This window comes from Lissotriton helveticus, chromosome 3_1 (assembly GCF_964261635.1).
Source record: "Lissotriton helveticus chromosome 3_1, aLisHel1.1, whole genome shotgun sequence".
Lineage (NCBI taxonomy): Eukaryota > Metazoa > Chordata > Amphibia > Caudata > Salamandridae > Lissotriton > Lissotriton helveticus.
The window spans coordinates 1,722,796,213-1,722,817,795 of NC_136061.1; the positions used below are offsets into that span (position 1 = coordinate 1,722,796,213).

General features: G+C 45.8%; 1 protein-coding gene across 1 annotated transcript in view; it reads left to right on the plus strand.

Annotated features, from left to right (window-relative positions):
• PPP1R8 (protein phosphatase 1 regulatory subunit 8) overlaps positions 1-21,583 on the plus strand; it is a 122,599-nt gene that overhangs the window by 70,069 nt on the left and 30,947 nt on the right. Inside the window, exon 4 of the mRNA XM_078682503.1 lies at positions 1,311-1,531. Within this exon, the coding sequence (XP_078538629.1) occupies positions 1,311-1,531 (221 nt within the window). The remainder of the gene's footprint in view (positions 1-1,310; positions 1,532-21,583) is intronic.

Sequence of the window (21,583 nt, forward strand, 5' to 3'; positions counted from 1 at the left end):
TTCCATACTTTGAAGTCTTTCTGCGGGCAACCCTGTGCCTTAAGTGTAGGTTGCTCCAGACCCATGCACTAATCCAGACCCGCCTTCCATGCCGATACCTTGGGCAAGGCTGGGTCTTTTCATGCCCTAGCTATATCCCTTTTAGCCAGGGTGAGGCCCAAGAATAACAGATTACTTTTGAAATGGTTTCCCCCAATCTCTTCTGAAACAGTAATAAAGCAGGTTTGGGAGACAGGGGTATTTCTCACCCCAGTACTTCTGACAGGCAGGTCATGACCCAAGTCCAAAATCTGCTAAGTGCAGTGCATTCCCTAATGGTGTGTATGAACGTGCCTTCCATGCTGCCACAGCGGAAACATGTAGGGGAAGCTATTGGGCCTTCCCTCCACAGCCTATATCTTGTAAAATAAGCGCGGTGTATGTATTTCAACTGAATAAGTCTTAGGCGTGACCTTGGTCTAAGTAGATGAAATTGCTTTATTGAAATTGTCAAGGAGAAGGTCAGATGCAGACTGGCTAGCTTTTGTGTTTGTCTTGGCAAATTACTAATTTAAAATAGAAGCTTCTGTGGTCTGGTGACGAAACTGCAAATATCTGGACAGTTACTAGTTGGTACAGGTGTGAGGTAGAGGATTTGAAATTGTGACCTCTAGTGATTGGTCCAGGCAAATGTGATATATTTTTTCATAGAATTAAGTTCGGAACAAAGAAGGGGTCCAGTCCAGTAAGTGGCCTACAACTTGAATGTGTTTAATGCCACACTTCAAACCATTTAATTTCTTTAAATGTTCTATTAACCTCATCACTGCGGCGCGAATTCCGCCTCAGTGCTGAAGATTCTAATCGCGGGCGTGGTCATGACGGCTCTCGGCCGTCATCCGCACACGCCCACCATGACTCATGATGGCCGGGAGCCGTCATCCGCGTCGAAGAGGTTAAATGGCAGCAGTTGTGTCCAATCAATATTAAAGTGATCTGGTTCTTTTGCAGATTTTGACTTGTTTCTCAGATGTTCGAGCTGGAGGGAAGCCTATAGTAGGCTCATACATGTACACAAGAGAACAGTGTCTGTCATATTTATGTATATAGTATTTTGTAGTGTGTCCCAAGCAGAAATGAAGCAGAAAGCTGTACTTGTGGTAAAATTTGCGAATAGAAGTTAAAATTGTCACACTGGTTTTAAAATCTTAAAATATAACAATTTGCCATGTATTTTCAATCGTTTTAAAATTCATCAATTTGCAAAAGTTAAAAAGATTATTCTGCATTCAGTCTTAAAACTTAGTTTTTCTTTTATGTACTTGTATTAGCACATGGCACCTTTTTAGGTCACATTCGATTGGAACCTCACAAACCCCAGCAAGTTCCCATTGATTCAACAGTCTCTTTTGGTGCATCTACGCGACTGTACACACTCCGTGAGAAACCACAGACACTACCATCTGCAATGAAGGGCGAAGAGAAAACTGGGATGGAGGATGAAGAACTCAAGAGTTTATTGGGGCTCCCAGAAGAAGAGACGGAGCTAGATGTAAGTCCAATATGGTCATTTGAGTGTCCATTACATTATGTGAAGGTGATACTTGTAGTTGTCATGTGATGTTCCTTAGTTATGCCTGTAAGATCTCAGGAAATTTATTTGCCAATGGATGTGACAGATGGAAAATTGAAAACTGAGAAATCACATTGGAAGAAACCAAATCATGGAAAACCAATTTTAAGGAAAGACCATTTTAAGGATATACAAATATATTTAAAATGAAAGGAAAACGTTTTAAGGAAAATTATTTTAAGCAGAAATCCAAAATTACATAAAAAAAATCTGGGGAGTTCAGAACTAGTTCAGGTTTGGTTTTTGAGTTCAGGGATGAGTATGGTTTAGGGGCTTTTAGGGCTCGGGAATGGGTGGTGTTCTGGCATAGGAAGGGCTTTTAGCATTTGGTATGTGTGTAGTTTAGGGCTAGTGAGGGCTTTTAAGCTTCAGTGAATGGATAGTTTAAGGAGGTTAAAGTCTAGGGTGGTGAGGTGTTTTAAGGATTCAGGGATGGGCGGAGTTGTGGGGTTTGGGGTGGTGAGGGGTTTTATGGTTCATGGATGGATAGTTTGCTGTTGATGTGTATTTAGGGTTCATGGTTGGGATTTAGGGGTGTTAAGGGGTCAGGAGAGGGTGGGATTCAAGCTTAGTAAGTGTATTTAAGGTTAAGACATGGATGGAGTTTCGAGGTAGTAAGGGGTTTTAGGGTTTAGAGATGTGTGGAGTGTTGGGGTAGCTAGGGCTGTTTGGATTCAGGAATGGGTGTAGTGTTTCTTTTAAGTTTCTGAGGTGGGCAGAGTTTAGGGGGTAGAAACTGCTTTTATGTTTCAGGGAAGGGTTGAGCTAAGGCATGGTGAGTGGTTTTCTGGGGAGAGGCTGGATGATGTTTAACGGTTATGAGGGGTCCGGGATGGATGGTGTTTAGTGTGGTGAGGTGTCAGCTAATGGAAGGTATCCAAAGTAATTGTTTGCCAGTGTGAAAGCTATAAATCTAAAATAATGTCTCCTAAAGAAAGGACTGTTATAAATACCTCCGACAAAACTGTTTCTGAAACTAAGACCTGCAACCACTGCACTTACGTCTTACAAACTGAGCATGTAAACAAATACATTTCGAACTCGAAAGATTTTCTATGAAATGGTAAATGCTGTTCATTCTGAAAATTCCCATTAAACGGTTTAGGTGAAATGGTTTCTCAGTAATGGTGTTCTGTGGAATCTGTTTTCTATGAAATCGAATACAACCAATGAGTGACCTGATGTTTATAAACCACTGGGTATTCCCTATGGCTGCATTCCATCATATTTGTTACAGCATTTAGTGATGCAGTGGCTAGAGAGTAACTGTGTTCCAGTGATGTTTGACGAGGGCTAAAGAAGTAGTGAAGAGATCAACTGCATGACTGCATCAGCTACCCTTACCCTCATGCAAAAGATTGGTTACATTGCTATGCATCCTCCCACAGTGAACATCGGATATGTCATGTTGTTAGGAGGCTTTGGGCAGGCCTTGAATGACCCCCCCCAAGAGGCAACTAAAAGATTTGTTTTCGAAAGCCTGGTTTGTTGTCGGTGCACAATATTTTATAAGTGTTCCTTGTTTTATACCTGTATTTGGTGGCATATTGGCAAGATGGTGTGAGAAGCCCATGTGTTAAATTTAAACAAAAACGGAGGCAAATGGAATAACCCACTGCTATATCACTTGCCGACCTGTCAGCTCATTTGTAACCGTTACTGCCATTCTATAATTCTTGCTGTGGAGTATTATTTTATTGTGAACATGACTTTTTTTTAATAATCTTTGCGAGTATTTTGCACCATTCACACTTTTATTACTTAGACTAAACGGTTCCACATTCTTTATGGCACTATATTTTTCTTTAAATAAATAGTTTACTTTTATATCAATAACTTTATTTAAGAAGCAGGAGGAGATGTTTTCTTGGGTTTTGAATCACATTACCCTTTGTGCAAATGCACACTTCGTAAATCTTTTGGTTGCAGACGACGAAGGCATCAAAACAATTCAACTTGCTCTCATATTGGCTCTTGGCAAACTCAAAAAACTGATAAAATGATAGTATTATGTGAGAACGTGCCCTCTTTCTGCATGGTCGCCCCCACTTTTTGCTGAATTGCTGATGTACTGTGACTGAGTGTGCTCTGGGCTCCTGCTAATCAGGAACCCAGGGCTTATGTTCTTTCCCTAAAACTGCATTGAAGACTAAACCCAATTGACATCTCTGGCCACAGGTCAGCCCCTGGTAAATGGTACCACAGGTACCCAGGGCACTGTGACCAGAGAAGGCCTCTAAGGGCTGCAACACTTACTGTGCTACCCTTATAGTTCCGGTACCATCATACTCACACACTGCCTTTGTAGGCTGCATGTTTTGGTGCAGAACAAAGTGAAGAGTCGACATGGTACACATCCCTGGTAGCACTAAGGGACCGATGCATAACACAGCTGGAGGTATTAGGAAAAGACGTATTCTTCTATATAAATACGCCACAGAGACTACCACCTATCTACATATATCCCTTGATGCCTGCATTCTATATTAATCGAACAAGTCAATATTCTCCTTGCGCCTAATGATAGACGGCCATTCCACCTAGCCAAAGAGACTTCCCGGACAACAGTGGGCTACTTTAACCATAAGAGCTGATCGTCTATGAAGCATTGATCGTCTTCCTCTTACCACACGGAAGAACGTGTTCCTGAAGGTTCGTGAACATTCTTTATGGAATCTCTAAGAGGACAGAGACCTACTTGCTCCTCCCCTTTCCCACTTGTTTAATATTGGTCATATCTCTTGACAACCTATAAAATTACGGTGATTACTAGGATGTAGTCCTGATAAAGGCAATGCAGAAACGTGCGTAGCTCGCCAACACACCCCAAGTTTCTGCACATCATAATACTGTGGTCTTAAATGTTAATTGACCCTGTCAAGAATTCCAAATAATGGAAAAGATCGAAACAAAGATATTGTTAAATGATGATATGCTCTGCCTTAATCCTGTATCAATATATGTATGCAATCGCTGAAGGACTAAGACTTAACTGCCTAACGGAAATGGCCACATGGATGGCAGATCACTGCCTCAAAGTAAATGCAGTCAAAACCGAGATTCTACTCTTCTGTGAAGCCAAACACATATGGGACAATTCATGGTGTCCCGCCACGCTGGGAGACGCCCCGGCACACAAGCACTCGGCCACAAACCTAGGCGTCACGATTGACGACACACTATCCATGCAGGCCCACATTCAAACCCTATGTGGGGAAAGATTTGCCACTCTGAAACGTCTGAGAAGGCTCTTCCCATGAATCCTCCTTGAAAGCAAGAAGTCAGTCACACAGGCCCTACTGGTCAGTGAGTTGAACTACGGCAATGCCCTTTTTGTGGACATACCAGACTGCCTATTTAAATGACTAGAGGTAATACAGAATGCCGCAGCTAAGCTAGTATGCAACAAAGGCAAATACAGCTATGCCAAAGAATGCCTAAAACAACTTCACTGGTTGCCCATGCGCCAAAGAGCCTGTTTCAAGCTCATTGGTCATGCCCATAGGACACTCAATAACACAGGACCCACGATTCTTCAGAATAGAATACACTTCTACTCCCCCGCTAGACCACTAAGATCACAACACCTCGCTCTTGCTAAAACAAAGAAAATAAAAAAAGACCAAGGCAGGAGGACGTACCTTCTCCTACTTGGCTGCACGACAATGGAATGAACTCCCAGTGTAACTCAGACTAACCAATAATTACAACATCTTCAGAAAGAAACTCAAAACACACCTCTTCCCCAAAGAATTATTCCTGACATCTGACCAACCCATAGATCCCACCTACTACTGTAATCCTCAGCGCCATGACATCCCTCGGGATAAATGTTGCGCTCTACAAATAAATAAATAAAGGAGTATTAGAATGACTTTATTTTAAAAGATATTTGTATATATCTGTAATCATATGTATCCCTACTAAAAGAAAGTTATATATTTTATGATCTAAAACAAAAAATATATCAATAACAGGGATGTGGAATTCCTATAGCCTGATGCCCAGGACATATTGTTTGGGGTCAACGGCGACAAGTTTTAATGTGTATTTTGTCCTTGGGAGAAGTAGGCCCAACCCCCGGCAGCACAAACCCTTTGATTGCCAGTTTACAGTACCACATTATGGATCAGGCAAGGGCACTGTCTGCAGTTAAGGTAATATTTTTGTCCATGTTAATGCTGTTCAAACTTGTATTTTTGGTTCATTAATTGAAAGCCTTTATTATCAGGGTGAGCGCTCGAAGTAAATCTTGTAAGCTCTGACTGCACTACTGACAGTGGTTCCAGTATAAAAATGTGTACACACGTTTTTAAAGTTTAGCAATATGAGGCTATGTATAATGCTCCAAGAATGCTCTGATTTGATGCAAATATTTACAGAAGCTTGAAAGGAAGATTGATGATTTTTTGCTTTCAAAATAATGTGTTCATAAAAAAATGAAAGCAGGAAAAAAACACTTAGCTAAACTACTAAAAGGTGCGGTTTCTTGAAATGAGTGGTGTTCAGTCGAGAACACTGTGTGCATTTTTAGAACTGTTTTAAATTGTTTTATTATTTTTTAAAACTGTTGGGGGGTAATTATGTGGCTCGCACTTCCGCACTTTATTCTTCGGACTCCCGGGAAGCTGTGTTCTAGCCCCAGGGGTCGCCATTGCACGCTGACATTTTTGGGGAAATTAGCATTCTAGTACTCTCGGCACTGACTCACACGCCGACGTCTGTGCGCAGCCCAACTTTATAAGGGGCTGAAGACACGGCCGCGCCGAAGGATCACTTAAAGCAAGCCTGTCTGCGCCCGACTGGTCCCAGGTGCCCAGACCTCTGCTGGTAGACGAGGGAAATGGTCTTTTATACTGCAAATCAACTCCAGTACAGAGGGGCAATGAGGAATAACTGTGCCCACTCTATCTGGCCCCACTGTAAGGTAACTCAATGCCCCCACAGCTCCTTTACCTTCTGCCCACCATCAAGGAGGACACCACCCAGCCCCCTCTGAGTGTTTTCAACATGCTCCTACTTAATTGTCGCTCGCTGCCTAAGCACACCACGGAAATTCGGTTATTGTTGGAGGAGGAGCACCCAGATGTTCTGTTTTTGACAAACCTGGTTATCGAGCGTGGCCGACCTGGCCTTTGTCCAAGCTCTTCCCCCACCCCCATTCAAAGAAGTGGTAGAGAGCATATCAGAGGAGGTGGAATAGCAATTGTTTATAAAATTGGATTTAACTGTCTCATGTTGGCGATTTTTGTACCTGACTGCGAGAGTTTTTCTATTGGTTTCATCCATACCTGCACTTTCTCTGGGATTCTGATATACTGTCCCCCTGGGTCCTTGGGGCAATTCGGCAAAGATTTACCCGAGATTACTGCCAGGTTAGCCAGCCCCCTATCCAATTTCTCCCTACTAGGAGATTTTAACATGCGTTTTGATGAGGCTTTATTACCCTCCACACGTGAGCTAACTGACAGTATGGGAGCCTTTCAATTCAATCAAAAAGTAAGAGGCCAGACCCATTCCAAAGGCCATCTGCTGGATCCCATTTTCTCTAACATGAACGACTTGCAGGTGGGAAGCCCTATTCCCCTGCCCTGGACAGATCATGGTCTCATTTCTTTCTCCTGGGCTCATCAATCCATCAGCAGGCCAGTGGTAAAATCCACTAATTTGATTCGCTTATGGTCCAAACTCCCAACAGAGCTTTGGGCAGCAATACTTAATGATACCAGACTGACCCCTGATTCTTACCCTTTTATAACGAATGATAATTTTGACAAATGGCTTGGATCTTCCCTAGATATGGTGCTCCCAAAAAAGCAGATCAGTGATGGGAGAGGAGCAAATAGAACAGCCAAATACTCCCCCAAGCTTCGCACACTTAAGCAAGCATGTAAATGGTCTGAAAGAAAACTGAGGAAAAATTTCTCTGCAGCTAAAAAGGTGATCTATAGGGAAGATATAAAAATATATAAGGAAGAAATTAAACGTGCCCAGGCCCTTCATTATGAAGGTCAAATCCTTTCAGCCGCTAACTCGTCTCCCGAAACATTTTGTATACTGAAATCTCTTCTTAAACCCTCACCCCTTCCCACTTTCGTTGATGACACACTATTTCGTTGTAATGAACTGGTAACCTTTTTTTCCCAATAAAATTCAAGATATTTACTCCTCCTTTCCCCAGGCCTATGCACAACCAAATGCTCCAGTAATCAGCACTGGAGGTTACACTAGCGATTGCTTTCTAACTGAAATTCCTCCTCTAGATCAGCTTACTTTGCAAGGTATTCTTCGTCAGTTGAAATCAGGTTCCCCCAAGGATGTAGTGGCACCCCCATTCAAAAGCAAGTTTTTGATACTGTAGCCCCTGTCATCGTGGGCACGATCAAAGTACATCTTCTGCGGGTCTGGTCCCTCCTTTGTGGAAACGAGCGATGAAAAAAGCTCTTCTAAAAAACCCAGATCTAGACCCTGAGGCACTAGGGAACTACCGTCCCATATCATTATTGCTGGGAATAAACAAAATGGCTGAAAAGCATGTGAACCTCACACTCTGCGTTTCTCGAAAGCAATAAGTCTTCATTCTTACCAAACTGGTTTCAGGCCCCAACAGGGTACATAGACTGCCCTTTTGGCAGTGGTTGAGGAAACCAGGAAAATGTTTGATATAGGAGACTGCACTGCTATTGTGCTCTTGGATCTTAGCGCAGCCTTCGATACGGTTAACCACTAGCTGCTTATTCAGAGACTCAGAGAGGTAGGAGTGACTGGTATGGCCCTCAAGTGGCTTCACTCCTTTTTGGAGGACCGGTCATTTCAGGTGTTCCAAGATGAGTTTATCTCCAAACCCAAGCCACTTAGCTATGCTGTGCTATGCCAGAGACAGTCTTGTTGCCATCGGTCTGTCATCTGGGTCTTGTGAGGTTCCGCGGGTGGACCCCCTAGGCGGCCCCCTTTCATGTGGTTGTGGGCGGTTCAGTCTTCCCGCCCCACTAGGTAGGGGACTTAAGGAGCGCGTCACTGTGGCTGCCCGTTCATCTCCCTTTATCAGCATCTGGAATTTGAACGCAAGGTCGCTGGTAAAGCACCATTTGGACATGGAGTGAGGTGGCCTTTAGAGCTGCATTACCAGATGCCATCTGTAAGCTGGCTGTTGGGTGCTCCAATTTCTCCATTATTGGGGATATGAATCTGCACTTTGATAATCTTTCTAGCCCGTCGGTGGCTAGTTTTATTGCAGATTTGGAGTCGCTTCAGCTGGCCCAGATGATCGCACAACCCACTCATATAGGGGGACATACTCTCGACCCATTTTTCACCAACTTGGCGGAAGCCAGCATCACTAGCCTCACTCCGCTGGCATGGACTGATCATTATTTGATACAGATCCAGTGCCCCGTACCCGTTATGCAGTCCAAACCAGTGGCATGTCCAACCCCTAGACGGCGTTGGAATAAACTAAAGCTGGACGAATTTTACCAGCTTTTATCGTCCGACCCACTAGACATAACTGGTACGATAGATCAAGGATATGATGGCTTCTGTAATTGGGTGACTAGGGCATTAGATTCCCTTATCCCCACAGTTTGGTGTAAATCCGGGGCCAGAAATACTAGCCCATGGTATGATGATGCGCTGCGGGTACTCAAGACCTCCTGTAGGCGTGCAGAGCGGGCATGGCGTAAAACCTATAACAACCAGGAGAAGGCCGTGTACCAAGCCACTGTTAAACTCTACCATCGAGCAGTGTGCAGAACCCGCGCTGCCTTTTACGCCTTACAATTTCGGACTAGCGACAATCCCTCTAAAACTATTTTCAAGGTGTTGAAAGATCTTACCACCAAAAAGGTGACTGCTACTCTCCAGAGCTCTGTGGAGCATTGTGAAATTCTGGCGGAAATTCTGGCGGATTTTTTTGTGGAGAAGGTGAACGCTATCTATCGGGCTTTTCCGCCGGCCAGTCCACCTGCAGATTCACCTCTCAAACCCTTGACGGTTGAGGAATTGTACTCTTTTCCGATTTTAACAACTGAAAGCCTTGGCAAACTGGCTTGTCAAGTGAGGTCGGGGTCTCCAGCAGAACCGCTCTGCCCGGCTGTGTTCAAAGATCTGGCGGTGCATGACATCTCACCGCTATGCTCTTTAATCAACACGTCGCTTACATCCGGCGTAGTCCCACTCAAGTGGAAACAGGCCGTGGTGCGGCCTATTCTCAAAAAACCAAGCCTGGACGGAAGTAAGCCCGAAAACTATCGGCCAATTTCACTTCTGCCGTGGCCTGCCAAGGTGACTGAGGCGCATGTCAACGCGGTCCTCTCGGAACATCTTCGCCAAGCCGAATGGGTTTCGAGCGGGCCACAGCACGGAGACGGCTCTGCTGTATATGGTAGAGCATTTGCGCTCCGTGCTCGATGCGGGTCAAACGGCGGCGCTGGTGCTATTAGATCTGAGCGCCGCCTTTGACACCGTATCTCATCCCATCCTTCTGCGTCGATTAGAGGAGGTTGGTGTCACTGGCATCGCTCTTCAATGGTTCCGGTCTTTCCTAGCCAATCGGACCTTTAGCGTGACCGTCCCTCCTTACCAGTCCAAACCCCATCTGCTGGATCTGGGGGTCCCCCAAGGCTCCTCGCTGAGTGCTACGTTGTTTAATCTATACGTAAGGCCGCTGGCTGAGGTTGTTCGTCAATGGGGTATGACAATGGTGTCATACGCCGATGACACCCAGCTAGCGGTCACGATCAGCGGGGATGCCGATGTGGATGCACCCAGATTCCAACATGGACTGAGGGCGGTCGCTGGCTGGATGACGTCTAACTGCCTCCAGCTGAACGCTAGTAAGACCGAGGTCATGATTTTTGGGAAGCAACCGGAACCCTGGGGAGGCAGATGGTGGCCGGGGGAGCTGGGTCCTACACCTCTCCCAGTCTCCGAGCTTAAAAACCTCGGAGTCTGGTTGGACCCCACCCTTACGTTTGTTTGTCATACTAAACGTACGGCGGCCTGCTGTTTTGGCATTTTACGGGGACTACGTCCGGTGCTTAAGTTTTTTGATGCCGCTACCCGGCAACTTGTGATCCAAGCGACTCATCTCTAGGCTGGATTACGCGAACTCTTTATTTGCTGGCTTAAACCAAGCAGAAATTGGTCGTCTGCAGCGGATTCAGAATGCCGCTGCGAGAGCGGTGGTTGGACTACCTAGATCTTGTCCGACCTCTAGCACCCTGCGATCGTTGCATTGGCTACCGGTGGCCCAGCGGATTCAGTTTAAGATCCTCTGTGTCGCCTACAAAATACTTAAGGGATCCCCAGCCATGATCTTGTCCAAACTTCTGGCCCACTACACCCCTGCACGAGCATTAAGATCTGCTGATCTGGAACTAGCGGTTGTCCCTCGTGTCAAGCGCAGCAGAGCCGGCGGACGTTCTTTCCAAGTCCGCGCGGCTACGCTGTGGAATTCCCTCCCCCCGGCGATTCGCGCCCTTAGGGACTTGCTCTCATTCCGCAGAGCGGTGAAAACTTTCCTGTTCCCTTAGTCCATCCTCACTGTTGTTTTTATCCTGTTGTGTTGTGCTGCTACCTTGTCGCGGCGCCAGGACGCTCCTTCGCTGGTGCAGCTGTGCGCCTAATAAAAAAATGCATAACATAACATAACTTAGATGTAGATTTCCCCAGGGATCTTCCCTGAGCCCCTCTCTTTTTAATGTTTACATGAGTCCTCTGGCCAGTGTTGTGAAACCATTCGGCATTCAGATTATTACATATGCCGATGACACGCAGCTGAAAAAGTTTAAGCATGGATGGAATGTTCATATTTGAAACTCAATGGGTCCAAAACAGAATCGAAGATTCTAGGTAAACTTCCTTCGCCTAATGTAAGTTTACCATGGCCCAGCTGCTTTGGCCCCAGCCCCTCACCCAAGGAACAGATTAAACACTTGGGGGCTTGGCTTGATCGGAATTTGGGTTTTAAGGAGCAAGCACGGAAGGTTGCAGGTAGCTGTTACCGGCTGTTGAGGATGTTACGGAAAATTCTCCCCTTCCCTGCTAGGAAAAGGGCGGTCCAGGCGCTCATACTTCCCAGGCTTGATTATGCTAATGCCCTGTATTTAGGAGCACCATACACTACTTTCAGGAAACTTTAGATTGTACAGAACTGCGCAGCGCGTCTCCTTCTGAACATCCCCAATCGACAGTCAGCAAGTACTGCTCTGACCACACAACACTGGCTGCCAATTCAGCAGAGAGTGCAGTTCAAGGCGTTATGCATTTCACATTAGGCAATGGCCTGCATATTATTCAGTCCATTATTTCCTCCTACCACCCGAAAAGGACTCTGCGGTCAGTTGGCGACTGTTCCTAAGATCAGGAAAGGGGTTATCTCTTTTCTTATAATGCAGCAAGGTTGTGGAGTCTTCTCCCCCTTGCCATTCGTTGTGAGACCAACCATCTGGCTTTCCGGAAATGTATAAAAACGTTTCTATTTCTATAAAGTCTGCACCTAGTTTGAGTGGCTGTCTTTAGCCCTATGATGTCTCCGGGTAACCACGCGCTCTACAAGTTTTTTATTTACTTACAGTAACATTTCAGGTGCCATTTCTTTCATAGTGAAACATCATTGTAACCTGTTTAAATAAGATTATGGGACTCAAAAATAAACTAGCATTGGCAAAGCCAGTATGTCTGAAATTGGTCATCCGCTTTTTAGTTTTGTCAATGTGTGACTTGTTTTGGCATGGTTTTCGTAAAACCTTATTGGTGTGGGAGGTGCTGGGCTCTCACCATTATCAAAAACATAGGGAAGAGCAAAACATTTTTTTGGTCTCAAAAAGCAAACCCTGCCATTGTAGTTACTGGAACTGAAAAAGATTAGTTTGTGTGCCAATATGCTCCCTGTGAAAGAGTATAATGCTGTGAAGCCAGCCGATACAGAGAGCGAGACAATTTTAATAAATGCAAAAGGTCATGGCCAACCCCAGACCAAATTAGGGGCCCAATTATTAAAGAGAGTCTCAAACGTGCACCCATGATATGTCCTTGCATTAAGGCTTTCGTGAATTCCCAAGAATTTACAGAAGTAGGACAAGAAATACTACTCCTAGAAAATATTTGTGAACTGCATTTTAGCATTAGCAAATATGCATGTGTAGATTTGCTCATGCTAAAGTCTGAGTGTTTGCAAGTTCACTTTCCCTCCAAACACTTTTTCCAAACTCTGGAAGAAGGTTTACGCCTGCCGTTGTCAGGAGTACATTTCTTACATTTCTCAGCATGGGAAAAGATTAGAGAAGAGTTGTTGAAACCCCTTAAAACATGCAAGTTAGTAGGTTTGCACAGACTCAAAAGAGCATTCTAACACTGGAACTATTGCCTACCACTCCCTTCAGCCCCAGTATGTAGATCTTAGGAAATGTGGCAACATAAGTGGATTGCAAGTATTCAAACACTATTATGGTATGATCCCTGGCATAATCAGAGAGGCTCTAGCAGAGCTCTTTTTTTATTTATTTTTTAACATATTTTATTAATTTTTCAACTTCAGCATCATATATGGGAGAGAATCAAATAAACATTTTGTATTCGTCAAGCTTCTTCAGGCCCTTAATCACAAATACATCTTAGTGGTTCCACAGACAATGTATCAGACAATTTACGTTCCACTTAGTCACGCTAGCCAGTGCAGTCGGTCTGGGTTGTGCATTCATAGTCTCTGGTAGGCTACTGAGCTTTGTTACGCTTGCACGTGGATGCCTGTGAAGGTAGGATAGAGCTGTACAACAACAAACAACCCACCCGCCTCCCCCCTAACTTAGCTGACCATGACCCATCCCTGTGGTTAAGTGTTACTGTTTCTGCTGAGCCCACCCTCTCATGGGCTGTGGGCGTGAGTGTTATCTGAATGTAGTGTAGATTTCGTACTGCAACATGCATGCTTGGTTTTCGTTCGCCATGAGGGGAGGGGGAGACTGGGCTGGGGAGAATAGAGTGGGGAGACCTAGGAAGGGAAGGGGGCAGCACACCTATTGGTCCTGCGCTACAGGAACTGGCGCCGGGGCTTGCAGCTTGAATGCTTCCAGTATGGTATCCCACTCCATGGACATTAACTTTTTGCGCAGCCCGCGGGCTTCCTCTTGTGTAATTGATGCACTTTCTGCGCTGCCCCATCTCACTACCTTCCCATGCCAGCCATGGAGCGGCGGGGGTTTAGCTGATTTCCAACACATGGTGATGGCGCATTTAGCTAGAAGCAGGGCTAGATTTGTGAAGCGAAGATGTACTTTCTGTGCTTTGGGGCATCGGGTGAGCCCCAATAGGCAGTTGGCCGCCGTGCACATCACAGGGTACTCCGTCGCCGCAGCGGTGACTGACACCGCCTCTGCCCAGAACTTGGCAAGCGTTGGGCACTGCCAAAGCATGTGTATCAGGTCTGCCTCTTCTGCCTTGCATCTGGGGCATTAGTGTTGTGTATTTGGGAATATAAGCTGCAGTCAGTGTGGTGTTGGGTATGCCCTGTGTAGGATCATGTGTTGGATAAATTTACATTTGGCGTTTCGTGGGATTTTCTTGGGGTATTCTAACATCGAGTCCCATTCTTTGTCTGTCAGTTCTTTGTCCAGGTCCCTGGACCATCTAGTACGTAAGTCCGTGAAGGTGGTGCCCGCATGTGCTCTGATGCTTGATCCAGCCATTTAGTGAGATGTTGGCCATTGCCCATGAGATATGTCGTATGGACCAGTTCGTGTAGGGCTGAGGCTTCCCTGTGTGGAGCCCAATGTTTCTTCACATAGTTTATAATCGCAGCGTGCGTGATGTATAACTGGTCCGTAACCCCATTGTGCCTGGCAAAGTTACCGTGGTGCATAAGGGTGCCCGCATCAAACAGTGCTCCCACCGTGGTTGGCTTATCCGTAACCCAAGTCTGAATCCGCCTTTTAGTAATGAGGCCGGTAGGGGTGGGTAGTCCCACTAGCGGTGTGTTATCAGACTATGGGGAGCAATTGCAGGTGTAGTGTAGAGATTGTTTCCAGTATGCAAGTGCGGTACACAAAAGTGTCAGGCGGTAAGGGGCATCCTGGCCCGTGGGAGCGAGAGTGTATGCAATTCCCCTCGATCGAGTTCTAGGGTTGTGTAGCTTATTTCATGCAAGTTACGCCCTGCAAGCCAGAATGATAGCCACTGCAGTTGGCCCGCGTAACAATAGGCGCGGAAGTCCGGGACCCCCAGTCCGCCCTTGTCCGTGCTCTTATATAATGAGATTGCTGCCATAATTTTTGCTGCACTACATGGCACCAAAGGGACACGGGGATTTAGTTACAGGTCACGTAGATTTATGAAGCAACCTGCCCCATGGACAAGTAGATATTTTATTAAATTCCACAACCCTGAATACATATTTTTTTTAATTCATCATAAATAATATTGTGATCACTATTGTATTTGCCTTGGAACTGTCTTGCCTGCACAAGTTGTTAATCACCTAGCCCAGGTGAGTCTTTTCATGCTACACATCCCTGTGTGCCATGCCTACAACCCACTACCCTGGCATAGGTCAGTCACCCCTCTAGCTGCATGCACTATACCAGTGGTGAGGGTACAGGTGCATGAGCCCTGTACCCCTAAGTGTCTAAGTCCATTCTTAGACATTTTAAGTGCAGTGCTGCCATTAAGAGTATATGGCGATAGGAGTTTGTCATTATGAACTCCACAGCACCATAATGGCTACACCGAAAACTGAGAAGTTTGGTATCAAACTTCTCAGCACATTAAACCCACACTGATGCCAGTGTGGGATTTAGTGAAAAATGCACAAAGAGGGCCATGGGGTTTTCATGGGGCATCTTGGAGATGCCCCATGGAAACGAACCTACTACTAGTGTTCAGGCTGAGTGACTTCTTTCAGCTGCCACCACCAGACATGTTTCTGGACCCCTGGGTCGAAAGCCTGCTGCTCTCTGGGGCCTGAAACAATGTACATCCTGGGACGAGGTGCCAAGCCTCCTCCCCCAGGATGGGCACGGTTCACAAAGGGGAAGCTTCAAAGGCTTGCCGCCTTTTTGAGCTTCCCCAGGCCACTTGCTGCTCTCAGCGACTACTCCCCAAAGGTTCTGACCCCCCACTTTGGGCGGGAGAACCGGCGGGAAAAACAAGTGAGGAAGAGAGTTGTGTCCACCTCTGCCAACTCTACCCCTTTGGTGGGGGAGGCGAGGTGAATCACAACTCTCAGTCCACGCCATCTTGTAGATGGGGGGAACACAGCAAACCAGGGACAGGCTCATGTCCCCCTCCCACTGGAGGGTAGCATAATGGGGGGTGGGGGTACCCACCCCAGTGAAGGGACCTATTGGCCCCTGCCTTTTACCTACCTGTAACACCCCTAAATCTAGTATGTGGAGCACCCCTGAACCTTGCTTCCTCAGACAAGAAGAAACTACAAGAAGAAGAAATAGAAGGGCCGAACAACTGTGCAGTAGCTAACAGGAGGAAGACGCCCACTGACTTGGCCCCAGCCCTACCGGCCTGTCTTCCCCCATGAACCTGCGAAATCCCAATGTGTCCTGCAGCCAGCAACCTCGAAAACCGCGGAGGACCTGCCTTCCTTCAAGACTTTGTCTCCCATGAACTCTGGATTTGTTCATCTGCATTCTCTGGCCTTGGCCGGAGACCGCGAATCTGCACCACTCTGCACACGTTGTCCACGGCCCGAGCTCAAGTGGGCAAACACCACGAGAAGGTCACCCTGGCAATCCTGACCCGAGATCCAGCGAACCCTGACCTGCCTCCAGCAGATGCCTGCAGTCTAAAGCCAGAAGACACCCCCCCCCCGCCTCCTAACCGCGACCAGGAGCTATTAAGAAGATCCGACCACAAAAGGCACCTCTGCACCCGATGCCCCACGGCCTTGTGTGCCCAACCCCTAACTTCCCAACTTACCTCTCGAAGTGGTGGTGGCACCCAGAAGACCTTCATCCCCAAGCCTGCAGTGTCTTTGTAAACCGGAGGTTCTCCATTGAAAACAGGGCGTCTGACGTCGAAACTGCACCCGGCCGCCCTAGTGCCGCTGAGGGTGCTCCTTTGGTGCTCATTTGTTCCCCATTTGCCCTGAGCTAAAGTCCAGGAACTTTGCTCCCACAGCCAAGTGGCCTGCTTCCCAGCAGCCACTAACCGGAGGTCCCCTATCCCCCATTGGATAAATTTGGGCCTCAGCACTCTGCACCCGGCTGCCCTAGTGCAGCTGAGGGTGTAACTAGAGTGCATCATTGACCTTGGGGGACCCCTGAGTCTACCCCCAGAACCTCAACTCCCACTACCAAATACTTGCCTCAAAACCGATAACACTATTTTCCTCCAAAGGATAACATTGACTGTTTTTCTGTGTAAAGTTTCTAAGTGTAGAGTTTGAAAAACTAAAGTAATTCTTTAAAATTGCATAATCTAACAAAAACGATTTTACCTACCTGTTTTGAGGCAATGTCCCAAAGTAGTATCTACGTATACTACTCTGTGTAAGCCTAGTAATCTCAAAAGTTACTTACCTGCTATTTTACTAAAACGCCTATTGAAGTATATGTACTGCATTTACTAAGTATTGCATTTCTCTGCATCCATAGTGTAAATCAAACCAAAGTGCATTTACAATTATCATTCAAACTGTTTTTCAATTGCATTACTACTGTAAAGTACTAATTGCTTACCTGTGCCAGGCTTGCTTGGTTCTAAGAAATAAAATAACTAAAAGAATATTTTTATACAAAAACATTTGATCTGAAGTTCAGTTTTTGAGTGTGTGAATTAAGAGTGTGTACAACAAATGCTTAACACTGTCCACACTACCACAAATGGAGAGTAAGGTTCTATCTAATGTTACCTCTGCCTACCTTTGAGGTTCCACTGGACTGTGTGCACACTATACCTCACTTTAGTTTAGTATATACAGAGCCAGCTTCCTACATATTATTAGTCAGCTACAAGTGCTGCTCAGAGTCGTGTTGTTCGGTATCCTCGCTTACCCCAGCCATGAGAGGAGGCATCCTTGATTCTGTATGCACCTGTGGAGTTTTGAATAAGCCTTGCTAAAATGACCAGAATGCAAATGTTATGACTCCTGCTCTAGGCTGCTGACTTTTAAGTGCCTTGCCAGGAAATGGATTTAATATCTTGTCTGATCTGTTGATGTATTAAGTCATGAAAAAGTGTATCTGGGACTCCCTTATAACAAATAGGTACGTAATTGTAGCCTAGAGTGCCCTATATACAAAATGGTTCTTTAGCCTTAGACCTACAGTGTTGAATGTAGGCAAAAGGAAAATGTTACCATTAAAAATATTGTAAACGCTCTTCCGTGTACGTATTTGTGCTTCCAGGTTTGTCATTTTTTTTTCATTTTGTTCTGTCTCCGTGTCCAGACGAGGAGACAGAACACAATGAAACAAGCATTTGCAATGTAATAGGTCTCGCATTTGCGAGATTTTGATCTATTGATATTGTAAATGACAATTCCTTTTATTATTGCAGCTTTTTTAAACACATAAATAACCAGCACTGGCGTTGCCAATAGGTTTCGCATTTGGAAAGTTGGAGCTATTGGTTTTGTAAATGACATTTTATATTTATATATCGTTATTGGCATTGTCAATTACAATATATAAATATAAAATGTCATTTACAAAACCAATAGCTCCAACTTTCCAAATGCGAAACCTATTGGCAACGCCAGTGCTTGTTGTGACTTGCAAGTTACACACAGGTCTCAGAAGCAGGCACATTAACCCAATGAGGTGTTTACTGAAAGATGGCCCCGGGTTCCTGCGGTGGCTGGCTAATGTCACTCCTACCGCCTTGTCTTGTTGCTGCCCGCAAATCAGCCTGGCAGGATGGCGGGCATACAGCAGTTGTATTCTTTTTACAACAAAGTATGCATAATTCATAGTGACTGAAGAGGGCCTACGGAGGGTGCGGATGGGAGAGAAGGGGAGGGAGAGGGGGAAGAGGACTGAGACGGAGCGGAGTATACAGACAAAACGGGAAAGTGGTGGCGAGAGAGAGAGAGCGAGGTGTGGGGAGGGGGGGTGTACGACAAAAGGGAAGGAGTGAATGACAGCAAAAAAGGACATGCGAGGGGCTGGGGAAAGGCGAAGCAAGCAGTGTGAGACTGGAGAGAGAGAAGGAACGCAAGACTGACGAAGTGAGCAGGTAGAGAAACTGGAAGAGATGGAAAGACCATACAAGTGTGAGAAAGAGAGAATGGAAACACGGATGAGAGAAATGCAGAAGACTAAGCGGAGTAAAAAAGGAAGGCAATGTGAGAACCAGAGGAGGTGAGCGAGCAGGAAAGAGAGAGCACGATAGAAAGGAAAACAGTGAGGAAGTGAAACTTAGACGTAAAGAGAAAGAGAAATGAAGAGACCTGGAGCAAAAGATAGCGCACCAGAAGAGATCCACAGAGAATGAAATGGGAGGGGGGGGACAGGAAAAGAGGCCGAAGAAAACAAAATGTAAACAAGACGCATGGAGAGCAGCAGCCTTTGATGTGCCGGTCGGTAATTAGGGGAGGAGAATTGCCGGCCTGAGGTGCGCGTGCTTGTGTGGTCACGTGACCCGCTCACATGCACTGTGAAGAAACCGCAGTGGAAACCGCAGGGGTTTGACTAGTTCGATCGAGCCCTTGAATTTTTGCCTATTACATTCGCAAGCGAATGATAATTGCCGAAACCTAAAAAGCATTGCCATTTACAATACCAACAGTACCAATAGCTCACAATCTCGCAAACACAACACCAATCCTTAGTTCCAAATAACTGACTAACCTATCCACCACTTAAAATGTACTTGCATGTATCACTATATTTACTCAACACTAATCCTCTAAGGGTCCCGGAGTAGCGTGCTACTCGCCGAAAAAGCACTTTGACGCCTCGTATGGGGTAGTAAGCGCTATAGAACTGCAATTACAATGCAATTGCATTGCAAATGCTTGTTTCTGTTTACAGCTCTGACCCCTCTATATGTAAGGTAAACGCACTCCCAAATGAATGTACAAGCTGGCTGCTTACACAAAAATTACTGAAAAGAATCCCTAGTTGACATGTTTGTAATACCTAAAATGTCGAGTGACAATAAGATGTCAAAGACGAACATTAGACCAAGACGAGGCACCGTTGATGAAAACATTTGGATACTAGGTCAGCATTACGAATGGCCAGTAAATAGGGCCTACAGTGAAGTTAAGATAAGGTATTGGTTCCGGTTGTAAAGTAATGTCCATTTGCCAACAGAGAATGGCAAATAGTGCAAATATGTAATTCCCACATATAGTGCTCCCAGGTGCTGTGTGAGGTACGCACTGATCTAGCAGCATGAAGTTACAGGTTTCGTTCAGAGGCTTCTCCTTGCCCATGTGGTGCAGTGCTCGGCGGGCTCCTATTGGAGTGACCCCGGGGCCTCCAGGGGATACGCTCGATGGCGCAGTGCCACTACAAGGTCTGTTTCGCGGCGTGATCACAGCAGCCAATCAACAACATTAGAAGTAAATCGCACCCCTAGCCCTTGTTCGTTAACAAGTTGTATTGTTGCAAAAACCTGTGTCGCCGAACCACCCCAGGGACTGTTTCAGGATGCGCCAACAGCAGGGCTCTGGGTTATATGATCCCGACATGGGGGCCTGACCGAGTTTACTGCACTCATAAACAGCGTTTAGTGTAAACTTTGTCCCTAACCCTTTTTTTGCTCGATAGGAGGGAGTGTCTAATCGGCAAGCACGACTTTCGTTGGAATTCGCCAGGGCAATGTTGAAGAATTTATTTTTTAATTTTACAATGACAATTCTTCACCGAGCCACTAGATGGCAGAAAAGAAGCTCAAATACGTGGACAGTCTGTGATTCTGTACAGTGTATTTTCCCTCCCGTATGTCAGTTCGCCCTTATTAGCGGAGCATAGTCTGCAGTATTTTTTTCTGTACACCTCGTGTGGCTCAGAGGAATGAATAAATCTGAATCCAAGAGAAAAGTGGCTTTGATTGAGTGCTTTTTCTACAGAGATACTTGTGTCCCTCTGACAATTGTTCTGTAATACATACCTACTACTGTCTCCCTTGTATTATAACGCGCCTACGGATGTTGGTAGTAGTAGTAAGAGGCACTCGTTGCATTCATTGCTTAGAAATGTCGCACCTTCATTAGCCGACAGACCGCAACTGAGTCTCTTTCTCAGGGCCAAGTCAGGCGTGTCTGGAAGAGACGCCGTGCGCGAGCTAACTCTCCAGTCCGGTGGATGGGGCCTAAGGGCGACAGGGCGGATACCAACCCTGCTTCCAGAGATGCCAGACACCAAACCAACGACAATAAGTCTCGCCAAGGCGAAGCAGCGCATGCACTGCAACTCAGACGAGACCTCAAAATGACAAGCTCCTGCTGCTTCTCCACAACCCACCCTTTTTGTGCTGTCACCATAGTTCCGGCAGCTGGTTTCATGTGCCATGTTTTTTACACTCTGTAGAATATGCTTTCTTTCTTCCACATATCTCACTTGGGGATGCTTACTATAATGTAGGGCCGTTTGTGCTGCTTGATAGTCTCTGCCAGTGGGGCTCTTCCTCTCTAGACTGCACCCATCAGATTGAAGACATGTTTTGTTTATAGACATAGTCCGCACAGACCATTCTTATCTGTGCAGTGCACCCTCCCCTGCAGACACAGTCTGTGCTTGAGGAATAACACTAAGATGCCAGAAACCAAAACCGATATGCTATGTTCAGATCCAGCACATCTGTTTATATGCTGGAGTACAATGTTTGTTTCCAGCATTTTGTGCAATACTCACTGTAAGGCTGTGAGTATTGCACAGTCCAGCAAATTCATTTTTGAATAAACTCCTTCATTTGTCATACTGTAATATTTCTGGTACAGAATCTGTGGTATTGCATGCGATCTACAGTTGAGTATTCCTGCGGCAGTGCTGTTGCGCATTTACAACTGTG